Source organism: Mauremys reevesii, linkage group 22 (genome assembly GCF_016161935.1).
Source record: "Mauremys reevesii isolate NIE-2019 linkage group 22, ASM1616193v1, whole genome shotgun sequence".
NCBI lineage: Eukaryota > Metazoa > Chordata > Testudines > Geoemydidae > Mauremys > Mauremys reevesii.
Window position 1 is genome coordinate 22,930,683 of NC_052644.1, and position 11,659 is coordinate 22,942,341.

Consider the following 11,659-nt stretch of genomic DNA (forward strand, 5'->3'; position numbering starts at 1 on the left):
GCTAGTAAGTTTCCAAAAGTGGCTAGTAATTTTTTTCAAAAGTGGGTAGTGACTTCAAGCACCTTCTATGGTCCTGATTTTAAGGGCTTTCTGAAAACCAGGCCCTCTTTAAGGCATTATACAGTGGGTAACTAAAGTAATCCAGGCCCTCAAAGTCGCTAGATGCTTTTATAAATCTTGAAGCCAAACAAGGAGAGTGTATAGTCACCACAGCCTAAAGTTTCAAAAGTGGTTAGTAAATGTGCAGAATTGACTAGAAAATATTTCAAAAGTAGCAAGTATTTTTTCCCCAAAGTTGCTAGCAAATGTCCTTGAAATTATAAGTGCATTTTCAAAAGTGGCTAGTTATTTTTTTTTAAATGGTTAGTACATTTTTCAAAAATAGCTAGCATATTTTTCAAGAGAATATTATATTTTCAAAAATGATTAGTGGATATTTTAACATGACTAGCACATTTTCAAAAGTGGATAGTATTTTTTTTAATTACTAGTATATTTTAAAACGTGGTGCTAGTCAGTTTTTGAAAATGGCTGGTCAGTTTTTCAAAGGTGGATAGTACTTTTTAAAAAATGACTTAGTAGATATCTTAAATTAAAAGAGAGTTTTCAAAAGTGGCTAGTAATCTTTTTTAAATGACTAGTCAATTCTCAAAAGTGACTAACATATTTTTCAAGAATTGAGTACATTTTCAATGGCTAATACATTTTCAAAAGTGGCTTGTAACTTCCCAACAGGCACTGTTAACTTGAGCATGGGCCTATCAGTCAGGCAGGACTCAGTAATCATGCTGTGCTGTCTGCATTAGAGGAGAAAACCCAGGAGTCCTGATTCCCAGCCTCCAACCCACTCCCCTCCTAGACCTGGGAGAGAACCCACAAGTCATGACTCCCAGCCCCCTGCTCTAACTCCCTTACAGAGGAGGTGGTGTCTTAGCCCCAGGAGTGCTATCCCCATGTGGCACTGAGATGCAGCCACCTCTGGGGCAGAGCAGCAGGGGAACTGCCGCACTGCGACAAGGCACGGGGCTGGCAAGCTGTGGAAAGTTGGCCATGGGGGACGGGGTTATTCCAGGCATGCTTGGCTCGGGGCCTGTAGGGAATCTGGACAGGGCTTGCTGTCTCTGCGTCAGCCTTCAGGAGGTTAAGTAGGTCAGACCCGTCAGAGTCTGGCAGGGACAGCCTCACACTTTGTGGCTAATTGCACCTGACGAAGCATCTTGGCTTCCAAACAAGCCCATCCGTCACTCCCCAGGAGCTCAAGGTCGGACGTGAGCACGCAGGTTGTCTGTGTGCTTGTGGATAAAAGGGAAGGCTCGTCTGGTGCTGAGATGCAGCCAGCTCTGGGGCATGGCAGCTGGGGAACAGCTGAGCATAACATTGCATGGGGACAGCTCGCCTGGTACAGAGATGCAGCTACCTCTGGGGTGGGGAAACACCCAGTAATTTACAAGAGGCTGTGAAGACAAGACTGTTATCCTGGTTCCCTTTCCGTGGCTGCTCTTGGATCTAAAATGCTTCTGACATGCCAGTGGCCTCCTGTGGTTTTATATCCGCTGCTCCGGCTAGGTCATTAAGATTCCTTTACTGACTCTCCTGCTAAATATCTGGCCAACAGGGATAAATAAAGACATTTCGCCACAGGAAAAATCTAGAAGGACGATACAAAAACATTATTGGGATCAGCTGGCTCAGGGGGGCAGAACATGGGACATGGGGCCTTTCCCCTCTAGGGGGCGCCATCTCCCATCGGTTATGCAAAGGTTTCATCACTGGGGCTGCAGCAGCCTCTAGCTCTAAGGCTGGGAGTTGCAGCTGATCTGGCTTCCTGAATCAATGCATGTGATTTTTTTTTTTTTTTCCAAATGAGCACTTGACATCTCGGTGGGAGGGGAGAGGGGTCTAGTGGTTAGAGCCAGGACGCCTGGGGTCTCTCCCTGGACTCTAGGAGGGGAGTGAGGTCTAGTGGTTAGAGTGGGAGGGGGAACCAGGACTCCTGGGGTCTCTCCCTGGACTCTAGGAGGGGAGTGAGGTCTAGTGGTTAGAGTGGGGGGGGAGCCAGGACTCCTGGGTTCTGGCAGAGGAGTCAGGGTTCTCTTTTCTGAGCAAAAGATGTTTCTCCTTCCCACACCGGGAGTCGAACCCGGGCCGCCTGGGTGAAAACCAGGAATCCTAACCGCTAGACCATGTGGGAGTGAGCTGCTTTTTCCTTTGTTGCAGCTGGCCTGGGGACCGTCCATGGGATGCTGCAGCGCCATCTAGTGGGGGACCTCGGGAGCAACCCCCCCCACCATGGGGCAGCCCCTGAACTCTGCTCCTGGGAGTCTCTACGTCCCCCCACCTCTGACACCCCAAAACCTCCATGACCCGGGCCTGCCCGAGGATCCCCCACCCCGCTCCCCGCGTTAATCCGGAGCGGAAACGGAGCCGGGCTCTGAGCTCCTGCCTGCAAAGGGGGAGGAAAAAAAGAACTGCTGTTCCCATACCGGGAGTCGAACCCGGGCCGCCTGGGTGAAAACCAGGAATCCTAACCGCTAGACCATATGGGAGCTGCTGAGAAAAGGCCTCATGTACAGCCCCAAGTGATTCATTCACACCCACCCACACCAACATCCTGCTGGGTTTCCAGCCTCCTCCCCAGCCAGGGCTTTGCAGCAGGGGGTAGCGCCCCATTGCAAGGAGGCCCCAGGGGAAAGGGTGACTCCTGCAGGGGTCACAACCCGGCCCCCGTGCTAAGGGACCGGGGCCTCAGTGTAAAGGGACGTAACCACCGTGCGAAGGGCCCCAGCCCTGTGCGAGGAGCTTCAGTCCCCCCTGCACACAGGGCCCTGTGCAAAGTGGTCTGACGTGACCCACCCCCCCATGCAAAGGGCCCCAGCACTGCGCAAAGGGTCCTGGCCCCCATGTGAAGGGACGTGACCCCCGTGCGAAGGGCCCTGGCCCCCGTGCGAAAGGCCCCAGCGCTGTGCCAAGGGACGTGACCCCTGTGCGAAGGGTCCTGGGCCCCGTGCGAAAGGCCCCAGCGCTGTGCCAAGGGACGTGACCCCCGTGCGAAGGGTCCTGGGCCCCGTGCGAAAGGCCCCAGCGCTGTGCCAAGGGACGTGACCCCCGTGCGAAGGGCCCTGGCTCCCATAGGGAGGGCCCTGGCCCCTGTGCAAAAGGCCCCAGCACTGTGCCAAGGGACGTGACCCCCGTGCGAAGGGTCCTGGCCCCTGTGCAAAAGGCCCCAGCGCTGTGCCAAGGGACGTGACCCCCGTGCGAAGGGTCCTGGCCCCTGTGCAAAAGGCCCCAGCGCTGTGCCAAGGGACGTGACCCCGTCACGAAGGGTCCTGACCCCGTCTGAAGGCCCCAGCGCTGTGCCAAGGGGCGTGACCCCGTGCGAAGGTCCTGGCTCCCATAGGAGGGCCCTGTGCAAAAGGCCCCAGCACTGTGCCAAGGGACGTGACCCCCGTGCGAAGGGTCCTGGGCCCCGTGCGAAAGGCCCCAGTGCTGTGCCAAGGGATGTGACCCCCGTGCGAAGGGTCCTGGCTCCCGTGCGAAAGGCCCCAGCACTGTGCCAAGGGACGTGACCCCCGTGCGAAGGGTCCTGACCCCCGTGCGAAAGGCCCCAGCGCTGTGCCAAGGGACGTGACCCCCGTGCGAAGGGTCCTGGCTCCCATAGGGAGGGCCCTGGCCCCTGTGCAAAAGGCCCCAGTGCTGTGCCAAGGGACGTGACCCCCGTGCGAAGGGTCCTGACCCCCGTGCGAAAGGCCCCAGCGCTGTGCCAAGGGACGTGACCCCCGTGCGAAGGGTCCTGACCCCCGTGCGAAAGGCCCCAGCGCTGTGCCAAGGGACGTGACCCCCGTGCGAAGGGTCCTGGCACCGCTGCGAACGGCCCCGGCGCTGTGCCAAGGGACGTGACCCCCGTGCGAAGGGTCCTGACCCCCGTGCGAAAGGCCCCAGCGCTGTGCCAAGGGACGTGACCCCCGTGCGAAGGGTCCTGGCCCCCGTGCGAAAGGCCCCAGCGCTGTGCCAAGGGACGTGACCCCCGTGCGAAGGGTCCTGCCCCCCCGCGAAGGGACCGACCCATCTTAACTCTCCCTCCGCCCCCCCTCCTCACCAGGCCCTTTCAGCGTTGCCATGGCGACGGCAAAAAGGAAAAGGAGGTGGGCGGGGACACGACCGTGGGAAGTTATCTCTGACGGACGGGCACCAGGGCCAATCAGAGCGGGAGGTCAGGAAGCGAGGGCGGGGATTGGGTTCTGGCTGCTGCTGCTTCCAGGGCTGCTGGGTGAGGGGGGGGCGGGGAGATGGGGGGGCAGAGGGCTGGGGGCCTGGTGGGGGGCTGGGGGCAGGGGGATGGGAGGTTGGGGGGGCTGGTGGGGGACTGGGGGCCTGGTGCAGGTCTGTGGGCTGGATGCAGGAGGATGGGAGGTTGGGGGCTGGAGTCAGGGGATGGGGAGGCTGGGGCTGAGATGAGGCTGGGGGCCTGGTAGGGGATGGGGGCCTAAGAGCTATTGGGGCTGTGCCAGGGGAGGCAGGGGGTCTGAGATGGGAGTATGGGGTAGCTGGGAGGATGAGGGAGGGGGGCTGGGGGGCTGAATAGGTGGGATGATGGGAGCTGGAGGCAGGGGGATGGGAGGTTGGGGGGCTGGGGGCCTGTGGGCCTGGTGCAGGTCTGTGGGCTGGAGGCAGGGGATGGGAGGTTGGGGGCTGGGGGCTTAGAGCTGATGGGGTAGGTGGAAGGATGAGGCTGGGGGCTGAGTAGGTGGGATGACAGGAGCTGGAGGCAGGGGATGGGGAAAGAGAGGGGCTGGAGGCAGGGGAGACGGGGGCCTGAGATGGGGTGGGAACTGGGGTGGGGAGGGGTCTGATGGGGATGGAGGTGGTTCTAGAAGGAAGGGGGCAGGATGGGGCTGATGGGGGTTGGATGTAGACTGGGAGAGTTGGGGACCCAGGGCCATGGGGTGTGGAGTGGGGCAGTGGAGCACAGGGATGTGGGGAGGGGCCTGGGAAGCAGGTGCGCTGGAGCAGATGGGGGGAGGCTTTGAGGGTTGTGTGGGACTGGGATATGTGGGGGCTACCAGGAGGATAGTGAGTGGGGGCTGGTGGGACTGGGATGCAGTGTGGGAGGATGGGGGCTGGTGGGGGAGCGGGGCTGGGGGGTGGTGAGGGGCTATGCGGGGGCTCTCGGTGGGGCAAGGGGGGCAGGAGGCTGTGGGGGTGAGGGCACTGGGGGTGGGCTCCGTGGGGGGCACTGGGTGGACCCAGGGGTTCACGCTGGGCTCCCCCTCCCACCAGGCTGACGGGACCATGAGGCGAACAGGCAGGAGCATCTGAACTGGGCTGTGGGGCTGGGGGAGGGGCAGCAGCCAAGGCCAGGACCCTCCCCTGGCTGCCCCCTTCCCCCTGTGGCGTCCGCAGTGGAGGTGGCCCCATACGTGGGGGGCCGGAGGCGCTGGCGGAGATGGGACCCCTGCTGGGGGAGGACAACAGCCAGGTGAGCAGGGGCCTAGTGGGCACCCCCTAGAGGCGAAGGGCCCAAGCCCCAGCCCCCAAACCACCCAGCCCCCGATCCTGGGGCTGGATGGGAGCCGCTGCCTCGATTGCATCTAGGCCCTTCTCTCCAGCAGGGGGCGGAGGTGGGGGCCGAGCCGGCGGGCTGGGGGGCCGCTGCGCAGTGGGGAGCCGAGGAGCTGGACGACGCGGACCCCGTGCGAGTCCTCACGCTGCCGCTCCAGGCCCAGCAAGCCATGGGGCGGATGGAGGAGTTTGTCTTTAAGGTAAGGGGCACGAAGCAGTGGTTGGGTGTGGGGAGGGAGCCAGGACTCCTGGGTTCTCTCCCTGGCTCTGGGAGGGAAGTGGGGTCTAGTGGTCAGACGGGGGGTGGGAGGGCTGGGCTTCAGGACTCCTGGGTTCTCTCCCTGGCTTTGGGAGAGGAGTGGGGTCTAGTGGTTAGAGCAGGGGGAAGGGTCTGGAGCCAGGACTCCTGGGTTCTCTGCCTGGCTGCGTCCTACACAGCTGCGCCCGGTCAGCTGTACCAGGTTTGTGCTCTCTCTCTCTTCCAGTGCTGGGGGTGCGGGTCATGAGTTTGGGGGTGGTTTGGGGAAAGCCCGCCACGGGGCCCCTAGATGCAGCCCCGTGGGTCCCCCGTCCCCATGTGGGGTTCACGTTGTGCAGCAGGGGATGGGGAGGGAAGGGGCTGTTCTGGGGTGGCCCCTCCTACTGCCTGAGGACCTCATCTGTGAGCATGTCCATCTGTCCATCTCCACCTCTGTCACTGGGTGTTCCCGTCCATCCATCCATCACTGGGCGTTCCCATCCATCTGTCCGTCCATCCATCACTGGGCGTTCCCATCCATTTATCCATCCTTGGGCATTCCCGTCCATTTGTCTGTCCATCAATCCATCCATCCCTGGGCATTCCCATCCATTTGTCCGTCCGTCCATCCATCCATCCATCACTGGCAGGGGCGGCTCCAGGCACCAGCACGCCAAGCCGCGGGGGGTGCTCTGCCGGTCGCCGCGAGGGCGGCAGGCAGGTTGCCTTTGGCGGCACGCCTGCGGAGGGTCTGCTGGTCCCGCGGCCTCAGCGGACCTCCCACAGGCGCGCCGCCGAATCCACGGGACTGGGGACCTCCCGCAGGCAAGCCGCCGAAGGCAGCCTGCCTGCCGGGCTTGGGGCGGCAAAATACCTAGAGCTGCCCCTGATCACTGGGTGTTCCTGTCCATTTGTCCATCCGTCACTGGGCATTCCTGTCATTTGTCCGTCCATCCATCAGTCCATCACTGGGCGTTCCCGTCCATCCGTCCGTCCATTTGTGAGTTGATCATTGGGGTTTCCCGTCCATCCATCTGTCCGTCCATCCATCAGTGGGCGTTCCCGTCCATCTGTCCGTCCATCCATCCATGAGCCAATCATTGGGGTTTCCCGTCCATCCATCTGTCCCTCCATCCGTCACTGGGCACTCCCGTCCATCTGTCCCTCCATCCGTCACTGGGCACTCCCGTCCATCTGTCCCTCCATCCGTCACTGGGCATTCCCGTCCATCTGTCCCTCCGTCCATCCATCCATGAGTCGATCATTGGGGTTTCCCGTCCATCTGTCTATCCGTCCATCTCTCCATCCCAGAGCATGCCCATCTATCCATCCATCCCATGGAGGCCGTCCCTCCTCTTCCCCCCACCCCCGGCACCTCCAGTCTCCCTCCAACCCCACCTGTCCCATTCTGCTGGGCCAGTGGGTGCCGCCTGGGGGCTCAGCGCGTGGCACAGTGGGCTGGCTGGTGGCATTGTGACCTCAGCAGCTGTGCTGCCTGGCCTCCCCAAGCATGCCCATGACAGCATCTGAGCTACCCCTGGTGGCAGGACCCTCCGAAGGTCTCTGCCCGGCCATGCCAGGGCCCACCCCGGAGCCAGGGGAGGGGATTGGGTGGCAGAGCTGGAGGTGGGCCAAGGGGTTGGGGCCTCGGTGGCAGCACCGCCGGGCTCCGCACTTGGGCCCAGCTGGCCCCACCGGACCATGGGGAGCGGGGACGGGAAAGCAACCAGAGATGCCAGCACCAGCACGGAGGAGGACAAGGTCTGGAGAAAGGCAAGAAACTGTCTCGGGCTGGCAGCCAGGACGCCTGGGTCCTCTCCCTGCCTCTGGGAGAGGAGTGGGGTCTAATGGTTAGAGCGGGGGGGCTGGGAGCCAGGACTCCTGGGTTCTCTCCCTGGCTCTGGGAGAGGAGTGGGGTCTAATGGTTAGAGCGGGGGGCTGGGAGCCAGGACTCCTGGGTTCTCTCCCTGGCTCTGGGAGGGGTGGGGAGGGTCTAGTGGTTACAGCAGAGAGGGGGTGGCTGGGCACCAGGACTCCTGGGTTCTCTCCTGGCTCTCTCCATGCAGGTGTGGGAGGGGCGCTGGAGGGTCATCCCCTACGACGTGCTGCCCGACTGGCTGAAGGACAACGACTTCCTTCTCCACGGGCACCGCCCACCCATGCCCTCCTTCCGCGCCTGCTTCCGCAGCATCTTCCGCCTGCACACGGAGACCGGCAACATCTGGACACACCTCATCGGTAAGTGGGACCCAGGTGTCCGGGGGCACTGGGTGGGACCAGAGATAGGTGTTAGGGGGCGCTGTGCTGCAAGGAGATGCTGTGTTTTATGTGGGTACATCTCAGCGCCAGGCGAGCCGTCCCCATGTGGCGTTATGTGCAGCTGTTCCCTAGCTGCCCCGCCCCAGAGGTGGCTGCATTTTGACTCTCCTCTCCTCCCATTCCAGGCTTCCTCTTCTTCCTCATCTTGGGCATTGGCTACATGTTCAGCCCCAACGTGAATTACGTGGCCCCCGTCCAGGAGCGTGTCGTCTTCGGGATGTTCTTCCTGGGGGCCACCCTCTGCCTCTGCTTCTCCTGGCTCTTCCACACGGTGTACTGCCACTCGGAGAGAGTGTCCCGCACCTTTTCCAAGTGAGCGCCACCCCCGGGCCGGACGCCTGGGTTCTTCTAACCACCATTCAGGAAAGGAAGTGGAGTCTGGGGTGGCCGGGTGGGTGCTGGGAGCCAGGACTCCTGGGTTCTCTCCCTGGCTCTGGGAGGGGAGTGGGGTCTGGTGGGTTAGAGCAGGGGGGGGCTGGGAGCCTGGACTCTGGGATTCTCTCCCTGGCTACGGGACGGGAAGGGGGGTGTCAAGTGATTAGAGCGGGGGGGGCCTGGGAGCCACGACTCCTGGGTTCTCTCCTGGCTCTCGGAGAGCAGTGGGGCCTGGTGGTAAGAGGTGGGGGGGCAGCCAGGACTCCTGGGTTCTCTGTGCTGCCCCCGCAGGCTGGATTACTCGGGCATCACGCTGCTGATCGTGGGCAGCTTCGTGCCCTGGCTGTACTACTCCTTCTACTGCTCGCCCCAGCCCCAGCTCATCTACCTCATCATCGTCTGCGCACTGGGCATCACGGCCATCACGGTGTCCCAGTCGGACCACTTCTCCACGCCCCAGTACCGCGCTGTGCGGGCAGGTGGGTGCCTGGATTGCAGGGGGCTGGCACTGGGCTGGGTACAAGGGCTGGCAGTGGGTGCAGGGGGCGGCTGGGGACCGGCAATGGGGGCTGGGGGCAGGAGGCGGCAGTGGGGGCTGGGCACGGGGCCCTGGAGGTGGGGGCTGGGCACGGAGGGCCCGTGGAGGCAGGGCCTGGGGCTGGGCACAGGGGGGGCTTTGAGGCGGAGCCTGGGGGCGGGGCGTAGGGGGCGGGGCCTGAGGGCGGGGGCGGGTGCCCCTGAGGCGCGGACGTGCCCTGACCCCTCTCTTTGCCCCTGGCAGGCGTGTTCCTGGGGCTGGGGCTGAGTGGCCTGGTGCCCACCCTGCACTTCCTGCTGGCCGAGGGGCCGGTGCGGGCGGCGAGGGCCGGGCAGGTGGGCTGGCTCCTCCTCATGGCGCTGCTCTACATCCTGGGCGCGGTGCTGTACGCCGCCCGCGTGCCCGAGCGCTTCTTCCCTGGGAAGTGCGACATCTGGGTGAGTCCCCTGCCCGCGCACGGCCTGCTGGGAGCCCGGACGCCTGGGTTCTCTCCGGGCGCGGGGAGAGGAGCGGGGTCTAGCGGTCAGAACGGGGTGGGGCGAGGCTGGGAGCCCGGACGCCTGGGTTCTCTCCGGCGCGGGGAGAGGAGCGGGGTCTAGCGGTCAGAACGGGGTGGGGCGAGGCTGGGAGCCCGGACGCCTGGGTTCTCTCCGGGCGCGGGGAGGGGGGGTGTCTAGCGGTCAGAGGAGGGTGGGGCGCGGCGGGGAGCCCGGACGCCTGGGTTCTCTCCGGGCGCGGGGAGGGGGGGTGTCTAGCGGTCAGAGGGGAGGGGCTGGGAGCCTGGACGCCTGGGTTCTTTCCGGCACGGGGAGGGGGGGTGTCTAGCGGTCAGAGGGGAGGGGCTGGGAGCCCGGACGCCTGGGTTCTCTCCGGGCGCGGGGAGGGGGGGTGTCTAGCGGTCAGAGGGAGGGGTTGGGAGCCCGGACGCCTAGGTTCTCTCCCCAGCCTTGCTCCAGGCTCGGTGTGATCTTAGCGAACACTTTTCCATCTCTGTGAGTGTTTGTGTCCCCGACTCGTGCCCTGGGTGGGGTGGGGCTGATACTTACCCCCGTCCAGCCAGGCTCACCCTTCTCCCTTTCTCCCCCACTCCCCACAGTTCAACTCCCACCAGATCTTCCACGTGCTGGTGGTGGCGGGCGCCGGCGTCCACCTCCACGGGGTCTCCCAGCTCCAGGCCTTCCGCTTCTCGCTGGGGGGCACCTGCACCGAGAGCACTGTGCTGTGAGCCTGCCCCCCCCCACTGGATCCCGCCCCGGGAGGCGTGGCCCCAAGCTACCAGATCCCGCCCCGGGCGCCGAGTGACCAGATCCACCCAGAGGGCGTGGCCCTGGGCACCAAGCGACCAGATCCCGTCCTAGGAGGTGTGACCCCAGGCACTGAGTGACCAGATCCCACCCAGAGGGCGTGGCCCTGGGCACCAAGCGACCAGATCCCGTCCTAGGAGGCGTGACCCCAGGAAATGAGTGACCAGATCCCACCCAGAGGGCGTGGCCCTGGGCACCGAGCAACCAGATCCCATCCTAGGAGGCGTGACCCCAGGAAATGAGTGACCAGATCCCACCCAGAGGGCGTGGCCCTGGGCACCGAGCAACCAGATCCCATCCTAGGAGGCGTGACCCCAGGCACTGAGTGACCAGATCCCACCCAGAGGGCGTGGCCGTGGGCGCCGAGTGACCAGATCCCACCCAGAGGGCGTGGCCGTGCGCGCCGAGTGACCAGATCCCACCCAGAGGGCGTGGCCGTGGGCGCCGAGTGACCAGATCCCACCCAGAGGGCATGGCCGTGGGCGCCGAGTGACCAGATCCCACCCAGAGGGCGTGGCCATGGCCGTGGGCACCAAGCCACCAGATCCCACCCTGTGGGGGTGTGGTCCTGGGTTTTGAGCGACCAGATCCCACCCAGCTGATCACATGACAGAGGGCGGGACCTCAGATGACAACTGACCAATTGGCCCACTAGGAGTGCGGCCTCATTTCCTGACCAACCAATCACGCCATGGAGTAGTGATATCAGATCCTGACTGACCAATTGCCCTGAATGGGGCGAGACCTAAGATTCTGACTGACCAATCACAGCCCAGGGGGCGTGGCCTCAGAAACCAAGCCGCCACTCATGCCATGGAGTTGTGACTTCACACAGTGACTGACCAATCGCACCACAGAGATGTTACTGTGATTACTAACCGACCAATCGCAACATGGGAGGCGAGGCCTAAAACAGCCACTTTGGATGGGCCAATCATGCCATGGGGGGCGTGGCTTCGCTTAAAGGGGACATTGCCTGGTATTTTTGTCGTGCCTGCCCGGTGTTTTCCCCTTGTTGCACTGTGGGGAGGGGAGTATTTAATAACTCACTGCACCTATTTTTAGTTTAATCTCCCGCACCAATTTCTCAGTCTCTGGCCCCTTAAGAAACTTGGGCGTGTCCTCTCTTGGAAAGCCGTGTAGTTCTTGTTTGTGGAGGACTGGGTGGGGTGTAGAAAAGAAGCTGGGCCGAGCCCGATCTATCCTGTCCCCAGGCCACCCTGAGTGACTGGGGACAGGCCTGGGAGCCAGGACTCCTGGGTTCTCTCCCTGCTGGGGGAGGGGAGTGGGGAGTGGGGGGGCTGGGAGCCAGGACTCCTGGGTTCT

At 62.8% G+C, this 11,659-nt stretch overlaps 1 protein-coding gene and 2 non-coding genes across 6 annotated transcripts; 1 reads left to right on the forward strand and 2 right to left on the reverse strand.

The window, feature by feature from the left end:
- Window positions 1-2,119: 2,119 nt before the first annotated feature.
- Window positions 2,120-2,191, reverse strand: TRNAE-UUC. Its single transcript has one exon. It is a non-coding gene; the product is annotated as a tRNA-Glu (tRNA).
- A 283-nt stretch (window positions 2,192-2,474) lies between these two features.
- TRNAE-UUC lies at window positions 2,475-2,546 on the reverse strand. The gene has a single exon. It is a non-coding gene; the product is annotated as a tRNA-Glu (tRNA).
- A 1,683-nt stretch (window positions 2,547-4,229) lies between these two features.
- On the forward strand, window positions 4,230-11,467 carry LOC120388599 (adiponectin receptor protein 2-like). 4 transcript variants are annotated; one of them, XM_039510523.1, is made up of 8 exons: window positions 4,230-4,267; window positions 5,278-5,476; window positions 5,607-5,759; window positions 7,864-8,035; window positions 8,242-8,428; window positions 8,783-8,970; window positions 9,273-9,466; window positions 10,126-11,467. In XM_039510523.1, exons 2-8 carry the CDS (start codon window positions 5,444-5,446, stop codon window positions 10,252-10,254), a joined length of 1,056 nt encoding a protein of 351 aa, XP_039366457.1. In that variant the 5' UTR covers window positions 4,230-4,267; window positions 5,278-5,443; the 3' UTR covers window positions 10,255-11,467. The 4 variants fall into 4 exon arrangements, with proteins under 4 accessions (XP_039366457.1, XP_039366458.1, XP_039366459.1 ...); XM_039510524.1 differs by having other exon boundaries at window positions 5,610-5,759; XM_039510525.1 differs by lacking the exons at window positions 4,230-4,267; window positions 5,278-5,476; window positions 5,607-5,759 and adding an exon at window positions 7,317-7,570.
- Window positions 11,468-11,659: the final 192 nt, after the last annotated feature.